The sequence below is a fragment of the Gorilla gorilla genome, chromosome 15, assembly GCF_029281585.2.
Source record: "Gorilla gorilla gorilla isolate KB3781 chromosome 15, NHGRI_mGorGor1-v2.1_pri, whole genome shotgun sequence".
In the NCBI taxonomy this organism is placed as follows: Eukaryota; Metazoa; Chordata; class Mammalia; order Primates; family Hominidae; genus Gorilla; species Gorilla gorilla.
The window spans coordinates 108,282,178-108,309,093 of NC_073239.2; the positions used below are offsets into that span (position 1 = coordinate 108,282,178).

General features: G+C 50.6%; 1 protein-coding gene across 5 annotated transcripts in view; it reads right to left on the reverse strand.

The window, feature by feature from the left end:
• Window positions 1-26,916, reverse strand: part of CCDC88C (coiled-coil domain containing 88C) — a 145,816-nt gene that overhangs the window by 61,930 nt on the left and 56,970 nt on the right. For 4 of the 5 annotated variants that reach the window (XM_004055575.5, XM_055361214.2, XM_055361215.2 and 1 more), the window contains 7 exons: window positions 24,994-25,063; window positions 8,857-8,915; window positions 7,638-7,721; window positions 5,131-5,271; window positions 4,525-4,709; window positions 3,734-3,815; window positions 3,250-3,408 (listed from right to left, as the gene is read on the reverse strand). In XM_004055575.5, the coding sequence (XP_004055623.4) occupies window positions 3,250-3,408; window positions 3,734-3,815; window positions 4,525-4,709; window positions 5,131-5,271; window positions 7,638-7,721; window positions 8,857-8,915; window positions 24,994-25,063 (780 nt within the window). The remainder of the gene's footprint in view (window positions 1-3,249; window positions 3,409-3,733; window positions 3,816-4,524; window positions 4,710-5,130; window positions 5,272-7,637; window positions 7,722-8,856; window positions 8,916-24,993; window positions 25,064-26,916) is intronic. The other variant, XM_055361213.2, reaches the window with a different exon arrangement.

Here is a 26,916-nt window from a genome sequence, read left to right on the forward strand (position 1 = left end):
CCCACTCAGCACTGGAGGGAGTGACTGGCCCAGGCATCTGCCACCGGGGGCAAGGGTTCACCTCAACCCCAGCAGGGCTCAGATGGTACCTGGCTCCCATCTCAAAGCAGCTCAGCTCCAGGCCTCTGAGCTGCATTCTAAATTAAGTCCAACACACACCTGAGTGCTCAGGTGGGAGGCCCGCCCCAAGAGCCCTGTGCTCCCATACTCGGCTTCTGCAGGTATCTGAGAAGGTGGGGTCTCCAATGCAGCAGAGCTGCCACCAGCTCTGCAAATGCAGCACTGTCCAAAGCCAGCTCCAGATTCACTCAGCAAGCGTCTCTCCAACACCTCCCAGGGACCAGAACTGCTCTACATGCTGAGAACATGACCATGAAGACACAAACCAAACTCCTGGGCCAGGGTTCCTCATCCGGTGGGACTCAGGGAAGCAGTGGTAGAAAGCAGGGCTCGTGCATCAGGCCGACTTGGGGCCACGTAGCCCGAGTGCTTACATGTTCTGAAACACCCCACACCACCCACCTCGTGAAAATGCTCGATGGGCACGATGCACGCTGCACACCTTCCATGGCTGGGCCCTGAGAGCCCCTCCAGCCTCACCTCTCACCATCCACCCAGACACACCAGGACCTTGTGGCCCTGACCTCAGGTGTCTCTCTTGCACGCTGCTTTCTCGGGCTTCCAGGCCTTTGCTCCTCCCTCTGCCTGGCTCTCCCTGCTTGGTTAACTCCTAGCTATTTCAGGCCTCACTTTCAACACCACCCCCACCCCCTGGCCCCAGCCATGTTTGGGTGAGGCGCCCTCCTCTGTGACCCCCAGCACAGCACTGATGGTGTTGCATCCTAACCATGTGCTGCCCACCTGCTTCCCTCCCCAGAGGCTAAGCCCTGTGGGTCCAGCTGTCTCTTCCATGACTATATCCATGCTGCTCAATTAATGTGACCGCATGAAGAAGGCAAAGTCACTCACAATCGGAAAGGTTTCAAGTCTGGAAGAGGGACAAGGGAGGGAATCCCAAATTGTTCTAAGCATCCTATGAGGACTGAAGACAGTTTGCTAGGCTGTTGTAACTATTCCAATCTGAGGACAGGTGTCCTCCACCATTTATTTAATTCCTGACACTATGGGCATCCGAAGGGAGTACAGCTCACTCCTCTCAACAGTGGCCTGGACTCAATCGACCATGCCCAGTTCATCACCTGCGTTGGCGGCTCAGTGTCTGCAAACCCACGTTTGTGTCACTACCTATCCCTGAGTAAATGTCTCATGCAGATAGACACTATTTCTCTTTCTCTTGTGATTAATAAAGTGAATACAAAATCTAAGGCATTATAAATCTCATGGTAATTTTCCACTATGAAAGTCATTAATGTGAAAAATACTTCTGTCACTTCACAGAGGCATGACACTGGAGACGATGGAAACCTCTCTAAAACTCCAAGAACTCCCTGATGCAGAGGGCACAGCTTGTGTGTTTCTAGATCCTCTGCTCCTGGTGCAGCGCTCAGTTACCATGCAGGCGGGTGCTGGGCAGACGCGTCTATGTGACTGAGCGAGGATGCTCCCACAAGGTCAGGAACGAACACGGAGACGGGATCCCCAAACCCACCCTCCTCCACAAATCAGGGTGCAGGGTGAGATGTGGGAGTCACGTTCCATCCATGACCCCACTCTGGGGCTGCACGAGGTCCCCCATGTGCAGGAGGAGCTGCTGAGGTGGTGGTTTGTGCATGACAGTCCCCAGCCCTCCCACCCGGGGCATTTCCAGTAAGCAATGCAGCCGTCAGAAGCTGCCCATGTTCTGGAACCCATCTGTGCCAGAGATTCGTGCCTCTCATAACCCAGAGAGCCAGTGGCCCATCTCCAGGACAAAGCTGAGAAACAGTCTACCCTCCCCACCCCTCGCCCAGGCATGGGCTGGCTTTGCACAGCCTTCAGGATGCTCCTCAGCAGGAGGTAAGGAGCCTTAGCATGCAAAGACACTCCCTGAGTGGATCTGAGGAACAGACAGGCCCTCGCCACAGCCTCACCAACCCACCTCACCCAGTCCCAGAGCTTCCAGGGCCTCCAGGGCCCGGCTGCAGCACAGATCACGTGGAGATCCTGGGCTCACAGCCTTCCCCAGCAAGCCCGACAGCTCCACGGCAGGGAGAGGGCAATACGGTACTCTGCCTTCGGTGGCCTAAGAGGCCTTCTGGCTGGTAGGAGAGACGTTGGGATTATTTCTCAGCCTTGAACAAGTCTACTCAGTGTGTGCCAGTATTCTGATTTCACTCAGCTCACGTTTTCTAACCACTTCCAGCCCCCCTTGGAATAGGCAATGGGAAAAATTCCTAAATCCTCAGAAAAGAGGGTCCCGGAAGCTGCTACTGACATAAGGTTGTCAGGGTGAGTGGTCAAAGCATCAGAGACCTCACCTGGGTCTGGGTCTCCATGTAGCCTTGACCCTTTCACCTGCATTTTTCCCAGAACCTTGATAAGATTTAAAATAAAGATAGAGTAGCCTCCACTAGCTGATGGCTATGGGGCTTGCCCAACACCAGTTACATCTTTGAAACCTCATAGAGCCATAACAATAATTCCTATTTTATTTTTGGGGACAGGGTTCCTCTCTGTCACCTAGGCTGGAGTGCAGCAGTGCAATCATAGCTCATTGCATTGCAGCCTTGACATCCCAGGTTCAAGCAATCCTCCTGCCTCAGCCTCCTGAGTAGCTGGGACTACAGGCACGTGGCACTATGCCTGGCTAAATTTTTTTATTTTTTGTAGAGACAGAGTCTTGCTATGTTGTCCAGGCTGATCTCAAACTCCTGGCCTCAAGCGATCCTCCCACCTTGGTCTCCCAAAGTGCTGGGAATATAGGCGTGAGCCGCTGCACGCGGTTGCCCGTTATTCCCACAGATGAGGAAATAGTCCTAGCAAATTAGCCACAGAAATTGCAAGAAGTCTTTTAAAAGATGCACACGGATAGAAGGTGATCATAATGCCATGAGGTGGGGGCAGGAGAAACCCTGAATCACTGCCTTACATCAATCAATTACACTCCTTCCCCTCCCCTACTGACTGGGAGATGAAGAGGAGCAAGGGGGGGGGCCCTGGGAAGCCCAGGCAGGCTGAGGTGCCGGGGAAGCATCTGCTGAGACAGCTGTGGCTCCGCTCCTCCAAGCCCCCAAGGACAGGTCAGTCTGAATGTGCTTCTTAGGAATTTCCAGCAGCCCCATCCAGGGGCCTCACAGCAAGGCTCCCTACCTCCATGCGGGCCTTGTAGAAGTCCACGTCGTGCAGCTTCTCCTTGCAGCGGGTCAGCTCCAGCTCCAGCCTCTCCACGCGGTTCGCCTTCTCCCGCAGGGAATCCAGCTCGTCTCGATAGGCACGAGCAGACCGGGCGTCTGCCGCTAGCTGGATGTTCTGCAAGGTGGACAAAGGCAGGAGAACTTAGCCTAGGGCATCCTCTAGGAAGGGCAGAAAGGCCATTGCCCTCCTGCATGGTGTCTCCACGACGGCCCAGGACAAGTCAGCTCCTGGCGGCCGGGGGCCTCCATGTGCCACCACCACACGGGATCTCCACCTGCTGTCACTAAGAAACAGGGTCATCCCCATAGCTGTGCTCAGGACAAGTGGCTCTTGTGTGGCTTAAAAGCGCTGCTGTTGCGCTCCTGACCCTCCAGGCCCCGTTACTGGATACTCCAGCCCTGCCACCCCCAGGACACACACGCTCAGGCCCCCGACTCACCTCCTGCTTAACTTTCTGCAGTTCCAGCACCAGCTGGTCCACCTCGTGTCTGGTGTCCACAAGCTGCTCTGTCTTATCCTCCCTGCAGAGACAGTAAGGAGAAAGAGTGTGGGAGGCAGCTTCCTCAACAAGCAGCCCTGGGAGCAGGCTGCCACTTCCTAAAACCAGTGGGAAAAGGAAAGGACTCGGGATTTGGGCGGTGGGGAGGCGATCTGCTTATGGGGCCTGCAAAAATGTTACTGACTCAAAATTCTTTTCTTTTCATAAGTTTGCAACACCGGCCCTTAAACTATGTCCATCCGCCACTCAGGTCTCCCTCCCTGTGTGGGGGGCAGGTAAGGAGACCCCAGCGGCAGCTGTACCACCTCATAGCCAGGCTCCACAGGTGACATCCATCAGCTGCAGGAAACCTGGGAGAACAGGCTCACCAGATTGGAGGGAAGGAGGGGCACCTCCTCCCTCCAGCCAAGAAAACACATCAGGTGTGGTCGTCCCAGCCCCCCAAGCTGGAGCTGAGCGTGGACTGGAGGCTGCTTCTGTGGACAACTTGCACCGTCCGGATGGGAGGAAACCCTGAAGACCGGGAAGAACCCCCGCCCCCATCCCTGTGCAGGCCTCAGAAGGGGAGGCAGCTAGTCCGAGGCCAAAGAGTAAGCTCAGGGCAGACCCCAGCTGACTCCGGGGCACACGTCAGAGCTGTGCCATTGGCAGCACCACACATGTGAGTTGACACCACACCAGAAACATGTCTGCAACACACACAAAGGTAGGAGAAGCAGCCGGGGACTCACAGCTCCTGCCTGACGCGCCGCAGCCTGGCCTTGGTGTCGGCCAGCTCTACGGCCAGGTGCTGCTTGTCTTCGCTAGAGAGGCTGCTGGTGGGGCTGGGAGTGGAGTCGGCGCTGGAGGACTTGACGGGGCTGGCTGGATGCTGTGCCTGCAGGTAGTCCCGTTCCTGAGTGAGGTCCACGATCAGCTGCAGCCGGGCAGAGAGGGGGATGGAGGAGAACAAACGGGGTTAACCAGCACAACGCCTGAGCTTGAACAGGGTGAAGAAACCGCCAAAAGACAGATATTTCAGCGGAGACTAAGAAACGAGGAGGAAGGTGGGAAAAGGCTGGCGTGGGTTTTGAAAAGAGGTGAAATATTTAGTGAAACAAAAGGGAGTGTACGAAGGAGGGGGGCCCCAGGCTCCGCGTCCTGATTCCCTGTATCCTCCCACAGGCCCGAGGTGACCATGCACTGCAGGGGCCGTAACCAGGGAAAGCACACACGTCCCACCCCCACCAGAACCTCAGCAGCAGGACCGAGGCGTCTAGGCTGAAGATGAAGGGAGAGGAGATGAACGGGCCTAAGCCCCTTCCCAGGCTGACCGGGCCACCGACCCGCGGACGCACCTCGGTGCACTCGTCCCGCTGGTCGATGAGCCTCCGCAGGTGGAGCACCATGCTCCTCGACAGGGCCTCCAGCTCCTCCGGAGCCACGTCGGGCAGCTCCAGCCACTGCAGGTCAAACACGTTCTCTTGGTTGTGAGTCACCTGTGGGCACACATGGCAGGGCACTGCAGGGGCGGCAGAGACGGGCGCCCACTTCTCTCACACTGCAAACAGCATCTCCTTCCGATCAACCTTACTAATCCCTCAGTGACAAATTTACGGTGGCCAGCAAAAGGGTGCCCTATGCAAGTGTGGCCAAACCCTTCAGCAGAGCCCTGTTCATACAAACCACTTCTGCTTTCAGAACTGGGTCAAAGAGGACGCTGATTTTCAAAGGGGACCAGAAAGCACGCCTCACAATTATTTCCCTATAGGGTCCCGGAATAAGATATCTTCATTGGAGCTACATCAATGTAGAACACAAAGAAGGAAAGCTTCAGGGTGAGAGGGTTAGGAAAGGGACTGTATGTTACTTCTTAAAATCTATGCAAACAGCAAAAATATTAATCTTATGTCAGAATGTTGTGTACAAAGCAATCTTGGGTTGTTTTCTGGATCTATTCATAAACAATTTTCAGGGAAGGGTGCATCTCATTCCCACGGGCCACAGAAGACAGCCTCTTTGTGCCCCTTTCACTGGCCAGGGAGCAGAGATACACAGCTCTGTCTACGCGAAACAGCCTCTCGACGCACACCCCCGGATCTGCCACAGGAGACAGGATCCATTTCGAGCTCTTCTCCTCTCAATTTTGGAAGAAAGATACCATAGTGCTCAGGCCTCAAAAGAGGAAAACAAAAACAATGAAATCAGGGGTATCTACTCTGAAACACACCCAAAGAAGTCTTTATTCAATCAACAGAGATAGAGAAAACAAAAAAACTCAGCTTGAGCAACATAGTAAGACCCGATCTCTACAAAAAATTTAAAAATTAGCTGGGCGAGGTGGCATGCACCTGTGATCCCAGCTACTTGGGAGGCTGGGGCAGGAGGACCACTTGAGGCCAGGAGTTTGAGGTTGCAGTGAGTTATGATCACACCACTTGCACTCCAGCCTGGGTGACAGGCTGTCTCTAAAAAAAAGAGACCCTGTCTCTAAAAAAAAAGACAAACCCATAAAATAAAAAGCAGACAGAACCCTGTCAACAAAGGCCCTTCAATTTCTCAAAATTTGAAGAGACACCACCTTCTTACCTCTCCCCACCTTAAAAGGCCCAGTTTGGATACAGGTGATCTGAGAATTAGGAGAAATCTTATCCCATGATTCAGAGCACCCTAAGGGCACAGGATTGAGAGGCCGGTTCTAGGCCTGGTCCAGACCCAATGCTGGGGAAACTCTTTGGACATCTCGGGGCCTCTGTAAAGAGTGGTGTGGCTGGGCTTCAGGGGCTCAGCCTGGCTGCACCACAGCCACTTGCTGAGCTTTTATTGAAATGCTTATGCCCCCTCCTCCCCCTGAGTCTGACTCAGTGGGTCTCTCATGGGGCCCAGCACCCAAATTTTAAAAGCACCCAGGGAATTCTGAAGCCCAGGCCCAACAGCCCCAGCCAGCTGTGGAAGCTGGTAGGCCCAGCTACAGCTTCTCCCCAATATCAACCCAGGGAGTCCTGTGCTCAGCTGCCTCTGCCAATCACACACCAGCTCCTGTGCATGCAAATCCTCATGCATTTATCTCATCTGTCCAATGACACTGACTGCTGAACCCATATCCCCTAAGGTAATTAAAGCACACAATGCTTATTTTGGAACGAGTGTGGAAGTGGAGGTCAGGAAAGTAAATTTCCACCTGGATACTGCCCCCCAGGGTGGCGGCCTCCTTAGCTGATACCACCTTTGCCAACATCAATGGCAAAGGGCCAGGAAGGTCAGGCCTCAAAGGCCAGGGGCTCCTCCTCCTCCTCCACTCCACTGATGCTCAGTGCAGAGCCCTCCCGGCCCCTCGCTAGGGGGCCTGAGTTGGGGCTGGGCCAAGTCTCCCAAGGCGGTCTTTCTGGGACTCACTGGTTTTGATTCCCAAGTGGTGTCAGCTTGTCTCTGCCATGTCACTGACAGAAGCAGAGAATCTCTCTATTCTATAAAGATCAACTGTTCAAAGCAGGGTGACATTTGCCAGAATACATTTTCAGGGCCTGTAAATCAAACTCTGGGCCTCAACCACTTGACAGCTCTTAAAAATAGTCTGAGTCCATATTAGGCAAAAAGAAGGAGACAAAAGATGACTTGATTGAGGTGTTTTTTTTTTTTTAATTTTTATTTTTACCTTCATTTTATTTTAGCTGGCTGATTGATGGCTATCTTTCCAAATAGAATCAATGTGTCTATGGTGCCTGAAACCTAAGATACCTAAGATTAGCAAAATCGTAATGGGTGATGTATTCTTCAAACGTTTCCACTCATAGAGAAGTTTTGCCTCCCGGCCACCACAGAGCAGCAGTCCACGGCTGAGCCCGCCACGAGGCCACGCACCTACCTCCTGGATATGGGCCACGATGCCAGCCTGGGTCTCAATGTCCAGCTGTTTGATTCTTTCAATGAACTCCTCTTTCCTCTCACACTGCGGAGGGTTACATGTGTTAACGGAAGCACTGTTCAAGTGAGGGCGAAGCTGAGTCCACCACGGCCACAGAATGACAGTTTCAAAAGGAACCACCCACGCCGGGCTTCTCCTTCATAACTAAGAACGCTCTTGTCCTCCTACCAGCCTTACGCTGATGTGTCTCTAGTGGTTGCCAGGACCACCTACATCAGAATCACCTGGGGAGCTTGTTCTTGAAACTCCCATCCACAAGACCCCACCCAGATTGAAAAGACCAGGGTGGAACACAGAACGCTTCATTTTAAACAAGCTCTCCCGGTGATTCTTAAATACAGAAAGACGGGGGACACCTGGTTTAGGCCAGGGGGCGGCAAACTTCATGTGTAAAAAGCCAGATGGTAAATATTTTAGACTCTGTGGGCCATTTGGCCTCTGTCACAACTACTCAGCTCTGTCGTTGTAGTGGGAAACCAGCCACAGACAATATGTAAAGGCGGGCATGAGGCTGTGTTCCAATAAAACTTTATTTGAGAGAGGGTCTCGCTGTCACCCAGGCTGGAGTGCAGTGGCATGATCATGGCTCACTGCAGCCTCAAACTCCTGCACTCAAGTGATCCTCTCGCCTCAGCCTCCCGAGTAGCCGGGACTACAGGCATGCGCCACCACACCCAGCTAATGTTTTCTATTTTTTGTAAAGATGAGGTCTCACTATGTTGCCCAGGCTGGTCTTGAACTCCCGACCTCAAGTGATCCTCCCCCACCTCAGCCTCCCAAAGTGCTGAGATTACAGGCATGAGCCACTGCACTCGGCCCAATAAAACTTTATTTACAAATACAGGCAGCAAGTCAGATCTGGCCCCCAAGCTGTAGTTTGCAGATCCTTGTTCTAGTGATTCCTACACTGGGGACGATTTGCTAATGGTACCCTGGCCTGAGGGATCCCCATCTCGCCTCTTGCCCAAGGTGCCCTGGTACTAGAAACAGCTGCCACGTAAAACAATGGCCACTCTCTTCCAGGAACCCAGCGGCCTTCTGTCATATTGGACTGAAAGGAGCATCCTCCCACCTAAGTTAAGGGCTCGTTCGAGTCTCACAAACCCAATATGAGATGGCTGGGGTAGGTCCCTCTGCTGCAGCCCTGCCCAATCCCTACCTGGACGGCACAGCCCAGCACCAGCAGCAGCACCTTCTTGATTTCCTCCATGCTCTTCCCTAGATCAAGAGAGCAACACATTTAACTCAGCTCAACTGCTGATATAATTTCAGTGACATGTTTACTGTAGGGAAAAAAAATCAGATAAACAAAAAAAAAATCATCTCTCTACTCTGTGACATTCACTTAGGTATACACACTCCATCCATCTTCCATGTGTGGCTTTATTTACTTTTTATTTTATTTTGAGACAGGGTCTCACTCTGTCACCCAGGCTGGAGTGCAGTGGCAGGCCCACAGCTCACTGCAGCCTTGACCTCCCAAGGCTCAAGCGATCCTCTCACCTCAGCCTCCCTAGTAGCTGGGACTACAGACACATACCACCATGCCCAGCTAATTTTTGTATTTTTTGAAGAGATGGGTTTTTGCCATGTTGCCTAGGCTGGTCTCAAATTCCTGGACTCAAGTGATCCGCCCACCTCAGCCTCCCAGGGTGCTGGAATTACAGGTGTGAGCCACCATACCCAGCCTTATTTACTTTTTAAACCAAATGAGAATTCTGTACATAACTATTTGAAGCCCCTTCCATTCAAATATGTCATAAATATCTCCCCATGATAATTAACAAACCATAACATCAGCATCCCTTTTTAGCGCATCAGGTAAGCAAAGTATACAATGGGAGAGAACAACTCCCACGGGAAATACTGAGTCAACGCTAAAATAAGGCTGTATACAACCTTCCCCTTTTTATTATGCAAAATTCCGAACAGACACGGGAGGACAGTATAATGAACCTCTACAATACACTCAGCCTCACATTATCAACATTCTGCACCTCTCACTCTACCTGCCTCCTCCTTCCCCCTTTTAAGTTTGTTTGGCTGGAGTATTCTAAAGTAAATTCTATAAGATAACATAAAGCCATCCTTTTTTTTTTTTTTGAGATGGAGTCTCGCTCTGTCGCCCAGGCTTGAGGGCAGTGGCGCAATCTCGGCTCACTGCAAGCTCAGCCTCCCGGGTTCATGCCATTCTCCTGCCTCAGCCTCCCGAGTAGCTGGGACTACAGGCGGCCACCACCACGCCCAGCTAATTTTTTGTATTTTTAGTAGAGATGGAGTTTCACCATGGTCTCAATCTCCTGACCTCGTGATCTGCCCACCTCAGCCTCCCAAAGTGCTGGGATTACAGGCTTGAGCCACCGCGCCCGGCCCCCTTTTTTTTTTTTTGATACAGGTTCCCACTCTATTGCCCAGGTTAGGGTATAGTGGTGCAATCATAGCTCGCTGCAGCTTCCACCTCCTGGGTTCAAGTGATCCTTCCACCTCAGCCTCCCAGGTAGCTGAGACTACAGGTGCGCATCACCACACCTGGCTAACTTTTGTATTTTTTGTAGACAGGGTCTCATAATATTGCCTAGGTTGGTCTTGAACTCCTGGGCTCAAGCGATCCTCCTGCCTCAGCCTTCCAAAGTGTTGGGATCACAGGTGTGAGCCACCACACCTTTTTGATGGTTGCATACTTACTTTGTAAATCAAGGCCAGTAACTTATTCAACCAATACCCCTTCCAGAGGTTCAATTTATATATATATATATACATATATATATATATATACACGTATATATATATACACGTATATATATATACACGTATATATATATATACGTGTATATATATATATTTTTTTTGAGACAGAGTCTCACTCTGTCACCCAGGCTGGAGTGCAGTGGCACAATTTTGGCTCACTTCCACCTCTGTCTCCTGGGTTCAAGCGATTCTCCTGCCTCAGCCTCCCGAGGAGCTGGGATTACAGGCGCTCGCCACCACGCTCTGCTATTTTTGAATTTTTAGTAGAGATGGGGGTTTCACCATGTTGGCCAGGCTGGTCTTGAACTCCTGACCTCGTGATCTGCTCGCCTCGGCCTCCCAAAGTGCTGGGATTACAGACGTGAGCCGCCGTGCCCGGCCTTAACATATTTCAATCTAAACAATGTTATAAAGAATATCATGGTAGCTAATTCTTTATGCATTCCCTTTTTAAGCTTTTCATATTGACAAACTGCCCTGCAAACAGGGTCTGCCATTTCACCCTGGGAAATGTGTGGTGATTCCCATTTTCCTACCCTTGACCAACATTTACCCCACCACTCTTTCCCAACTTTGTCAATCAGGCCAAAAATCCTGTTTCGTCATTCTGAGCTGTGTCTCTTTGATTGTGCTTGGGGCTGAATGCATCTTCACCTGTTTATCTATCTCAAACACTTAAACAGCAGCAGAACGCCTGGGCCTAGACGATGGGCTTGGTCACCCAGGAACTGTGTGTCCCAGACAAGCCATACTCTGTCTCCAAGCCTCAGTTTCCACATCTATAAAATGGCCTGGGTAATGTGCAGGGTTCCCTTTCAGGTTTTTAAAAAAAAAAAATCTATGTGTTCTTTTTCATTATATCCTATTGTATTGAGGAAGAAGGGACATGCCAGAAATAGCTTTCTTCTCTTAAAAGACTTAACCAACTCACACACTGGGCTACAGTGTCCCAAAGTGTCAAAGACTGCTGGGATGAAAAAACCAAACCGCCGTCCTGAGAACCAATGCTGCGGTTCATTTCAGATCCCTGGGTATAAGTAGTGAATGAATATGCGACCTCCTCCTAAGACCCCTCAACTGAGAAATAGCTAAAATTGGCTTTCCTTGAGATAATGACATCATTGTCAAGCCTCAGAACTGGGAACTGGGGGTTCACTGAACCAGAAACACACCCCGCCCCCTAGCCTGAAGGCAGGGCAGGGAGAGACTGGTGGGCTGGACCACAGGGTCTAAGGCCACTTTCCTGCTCTGGAGGACACACCTGCGAATAAGGCTCAGCGTTGCAAAGCAATCTTCTAAGGTTAAATCCTTCTCCTGCTGGTAAGTGTAGAAATTCGTCAATATTTGAAATGGAAAAATTCTCAAAATCTTAGGATTTTTTTTTTTTTTTACTTGAGATCTTTTATTTGGCCCAAGATACTCTAATCCATAGAATAAATATCACCATAGTGACTCACTTCCCTATTAACATGGAGCTATTCATCAGCCACTTAATTTTAGTTTCGATAAAGAGAAAAGGGGCTGGGCACAGTGGCTCATGCCTGTAATCCTAGCACTTTGGGAGGCCAAGGTGGGAGGTGAGGTCAGGAGTTCGAGACCAGCCTGGCCAACATGGTGAAACCTCGACTCTACCAAAGGTACAAAAATTAGCCGGGCGTGGTGGCACGCGTCTGTAATCCCAGCTACTTGGGAGGTTGAGGCAGGAGAATCACTTGAACCCAGGAGGCGGAGGTTGCAGTGAGCTGAAATCACTCCACTGCACTCCAGCCTTGGAGACAAAGGAAGACTCTATCTCAAAAAAAGAGAGAGAAAAGGGAATGCCCACATGAGTGTTAACAAAGCCTCCAATCAGTCTTTCTGACAGTGCTTGCCGGCTCAGCCCAAGTCACCCACCTCCCCCTTTCCAAACTTTTGTCGGCCCACAGATCACTGGCAAGTGCTTATCGCATGCCCATGCTGGATATAAGAGGCACAGACCCTTCCCAGCCGTCACTGGCTTGTCTTCCTACAATGAGACTCACTTTTTGAAAGGCCACTCACCTGGTACTGTACCCACCAGAGGAGCTGAAACACTAAGAAAGCACTTAAGGGCCTGAGATCAGCCCAAACAGAAGTCAGGGTTTGCACAGAAAATCTTTATGTACTCTATTCGCAGCAAAGTCCCCAAATAAACCAATTACATCACACTGTAGAATCATTTGGACAACTCTGGTGATCCATTTCCCCAGCCCAAAGCACATTACAACAGCAAATTAAAAGGGAGGAAAGTGCTAGAGAGGCTCACTGATGGTGTTCTGAGAGCAAGGAAGAGACCAGAAACCTTGCACACACACCAGAGGGCTCAAAACTACACTCTGAGGCTGGGTGAACTCAAACAAATTTACAAGAAAAAAACAAACAACCCCATCAAAAAGTGGGCGAAGGATATGAACAGACACTTCTCAAAAGAAGACATTTATGCAGCCAAAAAACACATGAAAAAATGCTCACCATCACTGGCCATCAGAGAAATGCAAATCAAAACCACAATGAGATAACCATCTCACACCAGTTAGAATGGCGATCATTAAAAAGTCAGGAAACAACAGTGCTGGAGAGGATGTGGAGAAATAGGAACACTTTTACACTGTTGGTGGGACTGTAAACTAGTTCAACCCTTGTGGAAGTCAGTGTGGCGATTCCTCAAGGATCTAGAACTAGAAATACCATTTGACCCAGCCATCCCATTACTGGCTATATACCCAAAGGATTATAAATCATGCTGCTATGAAGACACATGCACACGTATGTTTATAGTGGCACTATTCACAATAGCAAAGACTTGGAACCAACCTAAATGTCCAACAATGATAGACTGGATTAAGAAAATGTGGCACATATACACCATGGAATACTATGCAGCCATAAAAAATGGTGAGTTTTTGAGATGGAGTCTCGCTCTGTCACCCAGGCTAGAGTGCAGTGGTGCAAGCTCAGCTCATTGCAACTTCTGCCTCCTGGGTTCAAGCGATTCTCCTGCCTCAGCCTCCCGAGTAGCTGGGATTACAGGCGCACACCACCATGCCCAGCTAATTTTTGTATTTTCATTAGAGATGGGGTTTCGCCATGTTGGCCAGGCTTGTCTCAAACTCCTGACCTCAAGTGATCTGCTTGCCTTGGCCTCCCAAAGTGCTGGGATTACAGGTGTGAGCCACTGCGCCCAGCCAAGACCCTATCTCTATTAAAAAAAAAAAAAAAATTAGCCTGACCTGGTGGTGCACTATTTGGGAGGCTGAGGTAGGAGGATCGCCTGAGCCTGGGAGGGTGAAGCTGCAGTGAGCTTTGATTGTGCCACTGCACTGTAGCCTGGGCGACAGAGCAAGACCCTGTCTCCAAAACAAACAAATAAACAAAAAACACCACAAAAACAAACAACACTCCGAGGCTGTTTGGTGACAGAGCAAACGGTTCTACTCTCTCAGCACCCTGCAATCACACACAATGACAACCCTGAGTTCATTCATTCCCTCATTCATCCCAACACCCATTAGACATCAAGAAAACAATCTGACCCACAGCACAGGTTAGAAGAGTATGGATTCCTGTTTGCTAAGGTTTGTAACAGGAGGGAAAAAGGCTTTAAAGGTAGAGAATTAAGTTTAGAAAAATATTTATGAAAAAAATAAACTCTTTGGTGATGAACAGGTTACTAAGAAATTCACCTCTGCCTTCATTCAAATGAAGCAGAGCGATGCTTGCTCTCACCAGGCTGAGTGAATAGAAATATTTGCTTATTAACAAAAGCATCCTGTGATCCCCACCCCTACAGATTCCTACAAAATTTTTTTTTAAAAAGCGCCCAGGGCGGGAAAGCAGAAGTTTCCTCATTTCTCATGAGAAGCCGATGCCCAATTTCTTTCAGGATTTCAGTCATAAGAAAAACCGCTATTTCCATAAATCTACCAGATTGTGGGTTTTGAATAGTTTCAAAACACAGCAGAAGATTCCCTCCTGGGTCCTTGCCAGTAGGACTGGCTCAGTGACACAGTCAAGCAGGCCAAGATCAAACAAACCTACAGACAGCTCCCTGCCAAGTACCTACTATGTGCTGGGAGCCAAACCAGCAATCAGAAAGCTGATAAATGCTATGGGAACCCGGGAAAGGAACTTCTAATTTGCAGCAAGGCCCAGGGCAAGGACTCTAAAGGGAATAACCTTTGAGCTGAGTTCCACAGATAAGGAGGAGACAGACTTATCGGGTAGGCAAGTGTGGGCTTTCCAGGCCCAGGGAACAGCACATGCGAAGGCCAAGAGGTAAGAGAGCACACTGCTTGTCAAAGTATAAGTGCTTTATGGTTACACTTACTCGAGCTGCTGTTCAGAGGGAGAAACGGGGGCAGGTTATAAAACGACGTGGATTTCTACACCAAAAAAGTCACAAGCAACCACTGGGGGCGGGGATCGAGAAACATCAGACCGGACACACTCCACACTTAACACAACTACACTCTGTTGAGAATAGGAGAACCCCTGGGGGAATCCCAGGACGGCCTGAGTCAATAGCTGAGTCTAAGAAAAACCTTACCTTACTACCTGCTTCCTGGAGTCTTGACACAAAGAAATTCACCCCAGCCTTTCTTAGCAGAAATGCAATGCAGGCAGGCCAACACAAGCTATATAGAAAGCTGCAGATGTTAACAGTCAAGCTTCCAAAACAAAAGGGAAACTGCCTGATAGCACACGTTTCTAAGGGCAGAGGTGAGGATAGAAAAGTAGTTGCACAATTAAAATACACCATCCTCTAAAATGTGCATTATATCAAGGTTTGAAAATTCCCCGACTTGCTAGCTCTGAGTCCATGGCAGACATGATTAGTCAATCACAGCACTTTCTGACTTAGGGTGGAACTAGGTAGGCCTCAGAATCCTTCTGAACACAGCCCTCCACAGACTACCAGTTAATGGAAGTTAACACATGGAACAAAACCTATCTTCCTTCCATGACTGGTACATAATGTGTAGAGTCCTTTTTGACTCCACTCTTTGGTTCTTTAAGATGTAGTCATGCACATGTTCAGAAGACACTTTTTTTTTTTTTTTGGAGACAGAGTCTCACTCTGTCACCCAGGTTGGAGTGCAGTGGCGCAATTTCGGCTCACTGCAAACTCCGCCTCCCGGGTTCAAGAGATTCTCCTGCCTCAGCCTCCCAAGTAGCTGGGACTACAGGCACCCACCACCACACCTGGCTAATTTTTGTATTTTTAGTAGAGACAGGGTTTCACCATGTTGGCCAGGCTGGTCTTGAGCTCCTGACCTCAAGTGATTCATCCGTCTTGGCCTCCCAAAGTGCTGGGATTACAGGTGTGAGCCACCATGCCCAGACAGAAGACACTTTCTGATTTCTAGATACAGGAACTAATTCTTGTTGTGTATAAACAATGACTGAGGTGTGAAGCTGGGGATTTAAGCAATGGCAGGCAAGCATCCCTTTCCCTTCCTGCCCCAAACTGCACACTCTCTGCCCTTGCTGGGGTCAAAGGCACAGTGATGCCTCTCCACAGATGAACAGGGGTCAGAGATAAAGCAGTGAAACTGATTCCTCTGTCTTGCTAACTCAGCTCCCCACAACCACAGAGGCCCAGGACCTGCAAATGACCAGCTAGGCTCAGGGTTTAACCCTCACAACCTGGAAGGACTGACCATATTCCATAGAGTAATTCTGCCCTTCCCTCCTACAGACCACCATTACTGCACCTTAATATACGGCATGCTACCATGTGACTTAATTCTAAAAGCAATCCCCTGAGGATGGCATGATGACTCCATCTTAGAAATAGAAGGATGCAGCTCAGAAAGGCTGAGTCACAGAACTAAGATCTGTCCCCGGGTCCACCACTACCTACCATCTCCTAACTTATTTATGTTTCCTTCCAAAGCAGGGAGCTATGTGGTTTCGCTTCTGATCCCGGTGGTCCCATGCAGGTTGTTTAACCAGCGTTTGCCGACTGAGTGAGGTTAACTGTTAGCATCAAGTTCCTGGGTTAGAACCGCAAAGAGAGCAGTTTCAGTTTCTCTCTTCTACGGCACGTATGTGTGCTTACTTATTCTACATTCTCTTCTCTTCTGGCTTACATGCTGGTGTGAACCACTAACTGCTTTCCCTGGTTTTGTACTTAAAAGCCAGTTATTTCATAAGGATGCTCACGAGGCTGTCACAGTGATTTGAAAACAGCAGTGCACTGAACACGACCCTGTCGTCTCTCCTCAGTACACAGGCACACCCCAACACTCACTCACATGGGCACGGCTCTGAGGGCCCTCCTGAGGGCTCAGCTTACAACGAGAAGAGCTGTTTATTATTATTTTAACAGTTGGGGTACTTCCCAGGCACTGCCGAGGAATACTCGAGGTGGAGAGTTCCCCGTGGGTGGGCACATGGGGATGCTCCATCATATGTGTCCCCACCTACGGGGAAGGAGGCAGGCACCTCTACGCACGGGCTCACATTCTGGGGAGCGGCCCCTGTGGAATCCTCATGTCACCACGTGCCCCCACCCCCCGGCATTAACATAACCAGGCACACACATTTATCAAACGTGGACTCTGGCAGGCGCTAAGCTGCATGCCTGTGTGGAATGGTGCAGGAGCCTCCCGGGGGCACTCTGACTAGTGGCCCTTTACTCTAGTGTCTCTCTGCTGCCCATGTCAAGTCGGTCCCACCCCCACAGATACCCCAGCACCACCACGCACAACAGACGACAGCTACCCCCAGGTCATGTAGAACACTTTGAAATATCAGCCCCTCGGAGCACCCTCACCCCAAAAATGACCTCCTACCCCACCTGCCTGCCATGGCTGCAGAAGCTGAGAGTGAATTCATTTCCCAGCACCAAACAACTGAAGACCAGAAAAGCAGAATCAGCCACAAGCCTGCAGCTTGAGACTCAAGTTTGCCCTGGGAGGGGGCGAGGAGCTAGGGCAGGCAGGGGACGCTCTGGGAAAGGGTCCCTCCCAACCACCACGTGGAAAACTCAAACATAAAGACCTTTGACAAATAGCATCTCTTCCCTCCTCCGCAGACGGCGATGGCCACAGAGAGTAGGGCTGCTGGAAGCCATGGTGTGGCTGTTGCAGCCAGCGGCGTTCTCTGTGTGCCTGGGCCATCGCTAGGAAGTTTACTAACAAAGTCTGGTCTCCAGGCAGATCCGCGGGTGCTCGGAGGCCGGCGTGTGGGCCGCACTGTGACGCTTGGCTGGGCTTGGTGTCAGCCAAACTCTGCACCTTCCTAGGAAAGGAAAGCCTCGGCTCCTGGCTTAAGTGCCCCAGAACCGCACATGGACTGGAGACCTCATTTCCGGATCCAACAAGCAGCACAGAAGCAAAGAAGCAGGATAGAAACGGGGTAGTTTAAAACAGCATTTGGTTGCTTTTCTGAACCTTCTCTCTCAAGGATGAAAGAGGAAATTTTAGAACAATCAAAATGCCTGCAAGATTAGCTTTTTCTTATTTCTTCCCTCCCATTCAAACGCCCAAAACGTTTTGCAAATATGAAAATTATATATATATATACACACACACACACACACACACACACATATACATTTATACACAGGATTAGAGAATTATGGCCAGGAGAAATAAAATAAAAACAACAGGTGTAGGGGAAAAGAACACAAGAATGGCTCATGAAGCCTGAGTGGCCGACCCTCAGCCTCCACACCACACGGTGAGCAGGCATGGAGCCAGGGGCAGGACTGGGAGGGCCGCAGGGCCGGGAGGACAGGGCTTTTGATTTTTAAAAGCACCATCTCTGCAGCAGGAGGACTGTTCCCCACAAGCCGGACTCTGAGCCTGTGCCTGGGTTGCCAGGATGGAGGTCAGTAAGCCTCGGGCACACCCAGCCCTCACAAGTTCCCGGGGGCCCCCGAAGGAAGGCAGGGCTGTGCCGTGTGGGCTACGAGAGAGAGGTTTCCATGGGATCTGAAAAGCACTCCAAGGACACACTGGCAGGAGAGCAAATCAATACTGAGAGGGTTAAATATTAAATTCCACGGAGTTTCAGGAGGTCTGTTTCCTCTGGCCCATGAATCCTAAACCTCAGCTGTCACAGAAGGCCTCCTCCTTGCCCCAGGCTTGCTGCTCCTCATGAGACTCCCAGCAACTTGCACTCCCCTGAGCTCGTTCCACCTAGAACACCTTTCCTCGCTTTCTCTGTCCGTGGCTTGCCCAGATATTGCCTCCTCCAGGAAGCCTTCCTGGCCTGCCCAAGCAGAACTCATCAGCCCCCTTGCACTGGCTGTGAAGCACATTCTTGCACCATCTTCTGTCCTAGAATAAATGTCGCAGGACTCTGTCTTCCCTTCCTGCCTCAACCCAGACTGGGGGCTTCCTGAGCAGAGGCGGCCTGTTCATCTCACCAGCAGAGGGGAGCTAAAGGAGGGGCTTGGGCTGAGCTCCTTTTGTGAGCCTCTGGCTGAGGGGCAGCCAGCTAAGATGAGGAAGGATGAAAAGGTACTCCAGTCTTTTATTTGGGGAGGTCAGAAGTCGGGCCTTCTGGCTTCCTCAGCTGGTGCAGTAGATAGAGTTCTGCACTCAGCTGAGAAGGAAGGCCGGTCACAGCATTTTGTGTGCACAGAACCCTGTCTCTTCAGGGTGCTTCCTCTGCTGCTGGAATGTGCACCCTCTGTAACCATCATAAGAGAGAGAAAACATAGGACAGAGGGCCAGGCTGCTGAACAGCAATTAATGAAACCCCAAGGCTCTTCTCAAAGGTTCCAGGGGTATTCAGACAGGACCCTGCAGGGTGTGCATATGGAGTCGCAGCTCCTCCAGGGCTCCCAGGAATCCTGCTTGGCATTTAGAATGTAAGAAACATCAGGGCAGACCGGTGACAGTAACCCTCTTGCTTGGAATCAGTGGCTGACTGTCCACAAAAGTAACCATCTGTGCAATTTATGGTGCGAAATCCGTCTTGCACCTATGGGGACGTCCATGCTGTGTGCCTCTGAATGAGCTCCTCCGCTCTCTGGGCTGGGCTTCTGCACCTAAATGGCTCGTTCCCTTCCATTCTAAATGGCTTCGGTGGGATCGGCCATGTGTAAGTCTGGAAACCACTACTATACTTGGATACAAACCCTGGAAGAAAAAACAATGCTCTCTTCCAGTGCAACTGTCCTGTGATTCATCGCAGAAAGTAATTTGCTAACACCCTGGCTTCCTGTCAGACAAATCTAGTCTTTACTTGTGCGTGTGGCACAGTGACAGGCCTGGCTGCTGAGCAAGATGCTGAGAAGCCAGAGCTGGAGGGACCCCGGAGCTGGTCTAGCTCCATCCAGCAACCTCCCTCACTGCTCAGACAGCACAGACGTGAGCTCTTGCTTCTCACAGGCTTCTTGTAGAAAACACTCACCAGTAACCGCGAAAGATGTTTAATAGCTGTGCAGCTGGCAAGATGGTGAAGGCGGTTTTCAGGGAGTCATCTCAGGCCTAGGGGAGACAGACACGTGGTACTGGGTAGAGAATGAATCTCACTTGACCCTGACCACTGACAACTGGCCTTCTTATCCATGAGAGCAAGTGGGTAACACCTGTCGGGGGCCCCAGCTTGACGGGAGAGCAAAGTGGAGAGAGGAAGAGAGAAAGGTGGGCCCCCTGCATGGATGCTGTATTTACTGAGCACCTACTACATGCCAGGCACTGATTTAGGCATTCGAATGCACTGACAACAACAACAAAAAACCCCAGGATTCCTGCTGTCATGAGAGCGTGCACCCTAACGGGGGAAAAGTATGCAATGCCACAGAGGGGAAAAAATAAGTGAACAGTATAGGCTATTCACAGGTGCCAAAAGGTATGGAGAAGGGAAAGCAGAGCAGAACCAAGAAGACAGGGTGTGTGGCAGGAGAGAGAGGTGGGGCCACACTGAACAGGGGCTCACAGGAGGTGTTTACACAGCTCGCTGGCAGAGGGACCGGCAGGTGCACAGGCCCTAGTGCCCAGAGCGGGCTGCAAAATGACAGTCGGCTGACCTGAGGAGTGGGCTGCTCAGGCTGCCATGCTGGGAGCAGACTGCAGGGGGCAGAGGTGAGGACACTGCCCTGGGGAGCAGCCAGGCGGAAGCAGGGTAGCTGGTGGTGGTGAGGAGGGCTGCAGAGGAGAGCTCGGCTTCTGGGGGTGCACTGAGGGTAGACCCAGGACGCCAGGCGACAGCGCAGACATGGGTAAGAGGCAAGGATAAGGATGGCTGAGGGGAAGCAAAGCGAAGGACGCTCTACGGCACTCAGGCCCCAGAAGCCTGCACACTGCCTCACTATGGGGGCAGGCTCTTATAAGAGCCGTCATATAAAAGTGAGGGCGGGGTTCAAGCAGGGTCCAGCCAGAGCCCAGGCCGTGCTCGGAGAAGCAGAGACTACAGCAGTGAGGCACCAGACAGACCCTCCCCTCCCCGGGGGCGTGGGTGCAGCTGAGAGTGAGCTGCAAAACCACAGCACCATCAGAGCAGAAATCCAGAGACGGTCCCAGGGCGGACACAGCATAAGGGAGTGAGGAGTTTGGGCCGGGACGGGCAGATGCTGAGGAGAGATTTCAAAAGCAATTTTCAGTACACGAAGTAGTGTTTCATAGTTACTGCACTGTCTTTGACTTCCACCCGGGATAGGAAGAGAGTGAACACCCTTCTGTCTGATGGGTGTGGGGGGTTAAGTGAGACATACAGAAAAACTGTAAGTTGTGGCACCTCCCTTTTTTAGGTCAGAGAAAGGCGACAAATGCGTAGACTCTCAGGGTCTTTTAGTATCATTGTGTTGGGGAACAGTGGGTGGACCAGATGCTCTGTTGGGATCTGGAATCTGGGAGCTTGTGATGCTATGTGCCCAAAACAGAAAAGTTACCCCAAACTATAAAACGTTATAAATAACAGTACAGTGTCAGCATCCATCAAAAAGAGTACAAAGCAAGCCCCTCACACACGAGGGGGATAGATTTAGTTAAAAAGCACACACATGCCCCACCCCGGGCAACCATACAAATTAAAAAAACACCAACTTTGTTCTTTGTTTTAAAAGAAACGAAAAAAGCTTCACACATCTATTTTTACAATTTAAAACTGAAAATGCTATTTCATAAATACATCTCTCTGCCCCTAGCACTGGTGTCTGCATCTTCTTGCTGGTGGATGTCCCCTGCCAGCCTCCTCTGCTCTCAGAGCACCCTGGGACCCCTGTCAAACCTACTCATCCATGCACCCAGCTCCCCGTCCCCCAGCCCTGACACGTTGCCCTCTGTGTGCAGCCTGCCAAGGCCACCGTCTAGCATGTCAGTCAGCGAGGCCAGGGGCCCTCTGAGCCCTCGGTGATGGGTAGAGTTATTCCCGTCCTTCACTTTCCCAGCCCTCACTGTCCAGTTTCTCCAACTCCACCTTCAGAGCTGGGACCAGCTGATCCATGTGGGCTGATTATATACCACGGGGGCCCCAGGGACATTCAATTCACCTGTCAACAGTCTAAAACCAGCTTCCTCTTAACATTCTAAAAACTGAATTGTGGTTAGGGTTTTACAACTTTGTATATTTATGAAAAAAAATCACTGAATTATACACTTACAATGGGTGTGTTTTATAGCATGCAAATGATACCTCAATAAAGCTGTTAAAAAAAAAAATCAGCATCCACATCTTTACAGATGTTTCTGTTTGGCAGCAGACCTGAGATGCGGACCTATGTTCTCTGCCCATGGACAATCTCTGTGGTGTTGGGAGGTGCCTGATGGTAGTGGGGCAGAGAGGGCAGGCTTCCAGATGGTAGTGGAAGGGGAGACACCTGCAGGGATGAGAAGAGGGGGAGCACCAGCAGGAAGGTGGGCAAGCTATGCAGGTAACATCGGAGCTAAAGGGAGGGGTGAGAAAAGGCGGGGAGAAGGATGCGTTTAATATTAGGTTCAACCATATGCCATTTTTATAGGTCAAAAAAGACTGGATATTGGCAACTGCCTACAGTTAAACCTAACCCATAGATGTCCATGTGTGACAGATGAAGAGGCTCAGGTTTGGGGGCGGACAGAGCACGTTTCCGATCAGCCCCTCTGCTTACAGGCCAACTGGTCAAGGACATGGCACCCCAGCCCTTGGAGCCTCAGTTCTCTCCCTATAAACGGAAATGGGCGCAGCCACACCACAGAAGCACATTTTCATTCCTTTAAATACAAATTTTAATTAACTAATTAAAGATGGAGTCTTGCCTGTCGTCCAGGCTGGAGTGCAGTGGCACAATCACAGCTCACTGCAGCCTCGACCTCCTGGGCTTAAGCAATCCTTCTGCCTCAGCCTCCTAAAGTAGCTAGGACTATGAGTGCGTGTCACCATGCCCGGCTAACTTTTTTATTTTTTGTAGAACTAGTGTCTCGCCACCACGCTCGGTCTTTCATTCCATTTGTAATGCATGTTCAGTGCCAAGCACAGGGTGGGCTTGCTAAGGAGTGGCTGCCCCCGCCTTTTGCTCCTCCACTGTCTCCAGGGCAGACGGAACAACAGGACTAAGCTACCGCCAACCTCCACAGGCATCGCTCTCATCTCCTCCCATAACCAGCCCCAAACAAACTAGGAAGGCGGCAGAGTTCTGCTCAGCAAAACAGGCTCCACTTCCCTGAAGTTACCAGAAATCATGAGAGTCCCCCGGTCCCTGGAGCCCAGGGCTGTGGCCAGCATGCACTGCATCTGGCGTCCCCGCCCTTCTCTGGGGGAGCCATGAAATAAAGCCGGAACACACATGGCCCCATGGCAGAGCTGGCAAGGGAGCAGAACCAAAGGCCCCATGCTACTAACATGGGAAGTGGGGGAGGGTGCTTGCTGCCAGGGGCCACCAGGAGGACCAGGGGTGGCCTCTGCAGGGTCTCCATGTAAGGCGGTGAGTGGCCACAGGCCAGAGCACTGAAGACTATCAGGGGTCCAGGGATGCTCTTCCTTCTGGCTCATGCAGAGAAAAGGCGGACACCTCAGCCAGCTGGAGCCCAGAAAGAGCGCCCCCACAGAACAAGGAAGCCGCTGCTGACGTTCTCAGGGCGGTGGCACTAAAAGAAGACTGCTCTCCTACCAGCTTTGTCCTCGGCTGGTTACTCAGTGAACTCTTCTGAAGTCTCAAGGCCACTAGCTACTGTCATACGGACAGGAGAGGGGATGGCCAGGCTGCAGTGAGACCAGGCTGAGGAGACGCCAACAGAGGGAAGCCCGAGTCCCTTTTGGAAATGTCTCTAATGTTTAGGATTCACGGTTTATTACCATCCTACAGGTGTGGCTTTTCCTGTGTTCCTTGACCCCTCACCTACTCCAGGAGGCCCCAGACCTAAGGTTCCAAAATGATGACAAGGTCTCCATCAGAACAAGGGAAGTCCTAGCCAGCGAGTAACTCTGTCCCTGGGGCCTGCGACTTCTGTCCACGAGCTATGGGTGCAGGTAAACACACACAGGTGAAAGAGACGCAAGGCATCACTCCATTTAATGCACCAAGGAAGTTATCTGACAGGCAGAGATTAAGTTCTGACTTTCTGTAAGATGCCAGGAGGACATTTAATTTGGTCTTTCTTTTTTTTCATTTTATAATTAGAGATGAGATCTCACTATGCTGCCCAGGCTGGTCTTAAACTCTTGGGCTCAAGCGATCCTCCTGCCTCGGCCTCCCAAAGTTTTGGGGTTATAGGAATGAGCCACTGCGCTCGGCCTCATTGAGTCTTTCAAACTCACACTGAGCGTCAGAGACTGCGGGGACCTAGAACCCGTGCCTGCCAGGAGAGCTGAGTCCAACAGGGAGACATAAGACAGATCAATGAGCTCCGTCACCGAGCATGAACCTCCCAGGACCCCAGTGACAGATGTCAGTTCTCTAAAGAGATTCTTACTCTCTTGTCTAAGGTACCACACTCCCTGATGGTGTCAGCTGATTCCACACTTACTGAGGAGGTGAGTCCACCAGATGGTATGACTCAGGCACCTAAACCCAAACTCATCTTCCCAGGAGGAACAAGGCAGTGGCCTCACTGGACTCTGCACACACATCTGAATGGTTGGGAGGCGTCATTCTTTTTTTTTTTTTTTTTTGAGACACAGTCTTGCTCTGTGCCCAGGCTGGAGTGCAGTGGCACAATCTCAGCTCACTGCAAGCTCCGCCTCCCAGATTCACGCCATTCTCCTGCCTCAGCCTCCCGAGTAGCTGGGACTACAGGTGCCCGCCACCACGCCCAACTAATTTTTGTATTTTTAGTAGAGATGGGGTTTCACCTTGTTAGCCAGGATGGGCTCGATCTCCTGACCTCATGATCCGGCCGCCTGGGCCTCCCAAAGTGCTGGGATTACAGGCGTGAGCCACCGCGCGCGGCCTGGGAGGCTTCATTCTTAAGGAAGAAATGTGCCCTTGGCTGAATGCCTCAGGGTAATGAACCCACTCTTTAAAATCTCACCAAAACGATCACGTGTTTTCACTGTGTTGGCCCAAGCTGGCAGCCGGAGCTCAATGGCCAGCAGCTGCCCAACGCCATGCCACTGGCTGGGCACCACAGGGGAGAAGGGAGCAGCTTTCACTCACCAGACAGTGGGTCTCTGCCAATCATCAAAACATTGGGCAAATTCATTACAATCAGCTGCTGGAGAACTTCCTGCAGAAACAAAGGGGGAAAAGATACCATTAAGAACCGGAAACAAAAATAAAGAGGGATTAAGTAAATTGCAAGTAATGAAGTCCCCGGACGGGTGCACAGCCATCCCGTGGTGACTACGAAGGCACTAAAATGACAGCAAGGAGCACGTAAGATGCAAACAAACACGAAAGCCAAAGCCTAACTGTATTTCTGTCTTGATTGTTAGCAAATAAAAAGTATGCCGACAAGAGATTTAATGGGGTTATGAAAAAAGAAAAAGCATATTTAAAAAATAAAGTGAAAGCTAAAGTTATGTCTGCATAGGTAGAGAGGCCTTGGAAAAAAAGGCAATAGATGACATGCTAGGACAGCAGTATGATGTTTCTTTTTTAAAAGATACCCTTATTTTTACTGTATGGCTTGTGCAATTAAAAAATAAGGAGGCCAGGCGCAGTGGTTAATGCCTGTAGTCTCAACGCTTTGGGTGGCTGAGGCAAGAGGATAGCTTGAGGCCAGGATTTCGAGACCAAGCCTGGGCAACATAGCAAGACCCCATCTTCACACACACACACACACACACACACACACACACACACACACACACTCTTAAATTAGCCAGGTATAGTGGTATGTGCCTGGGATCCCTGCTACTTGGGAGGCTGAGGTGGAACAATCGCTTGAACCTGGGTGGTCGAAGATACAGTGAGCTATCACACCACTGCACTCCAGCCCGGGGAACAGATGGAGATCCTGTCTCCAAAAAAGAAAAGAAGAAGAAGAAGAAATAAAGATTAAAGAGATGCTACTGAGCCTTTCTAATCTGATGGTTCAGGATCCAGCAATAAGCAGGTCTTTGGTACAAGTTATAAATGAGGAGACTTCTCTCATTTATAGCATGGGCTTCCTAACCGAGGGATACATCAGAGCTGCTCTGCCCAGCCAGAGGTGGGGCACAGGCGATGAGCTGCCTTCCCGCCCTCACACCAGTGGGCTTGGAGAGAAGGCCCAGGCATCAGCTATCAGTCATGCCTGCTCGTCTGGGTACAGGCTCTCCTCAGCGTGCCGGCTCACAGCCCAGCCTACCACTTACATCCCCCTAAGTATTTCTTGGGGCAGATCAGTCTTCTGTGCCTAGATGCAGGATGTCATTCACAAATAAGGAGATTTTAAAATTCCAATTCTGGTGGGGCACGGTGGACACGCTTGTAGTCCCAGCACTTTGAGAGGCTGAGGTGGGAGGCTTGAGCCTGGAGTTCAAGACAAGCCTGGGCAACACAGAAAAAACTCGGATCTACAAAAATTAAGAATCAGCTAGGTGTGGCACTGAGGCCTTGTGGTCCCAGCTACCCAGGAGGATTGCTTGAGCCCAGGAGTTCCAGGCTGCAGTGAGCTATGTTGCACGAGTGCACTCCAGCCTGGGTGACGAGTAAAACCCTGTCTATAAAAAAAAAAAAAAAATCCAATTTTACGGAAGACAAAAAAGAGGGTGGGTTTCATAACTATTCTAAAAGTGGCCACTATAGAAATTCTTCACCAAGAAAGCTCCTGTTAGGCCTTTAAAAATGTGTTTCTGTTAAGACACAACTAGTTTCGTAAGTCGCTCTATTGCATAACATGCGGAATCTCCATATCCAGTGTGCCGCTAACTAGCACTCGAGAAGAAGAGGGGGATAATTACACAACCCACATGGCCCGGGTGCGTATCTCAGACCATCTCTGAGTCAGATTAGAACGGGGGCCGAGGCCGCATGCCAGGAGAGGCCAGCACCTGCAGAGAACATAGAAGATGGTCTTCTCGTCCCTCTTTATTGTCTTTCTATGGCTCCTATCCACACTGCAGGAGGGGATGTTAAACCGTGAGGTGTACTCCA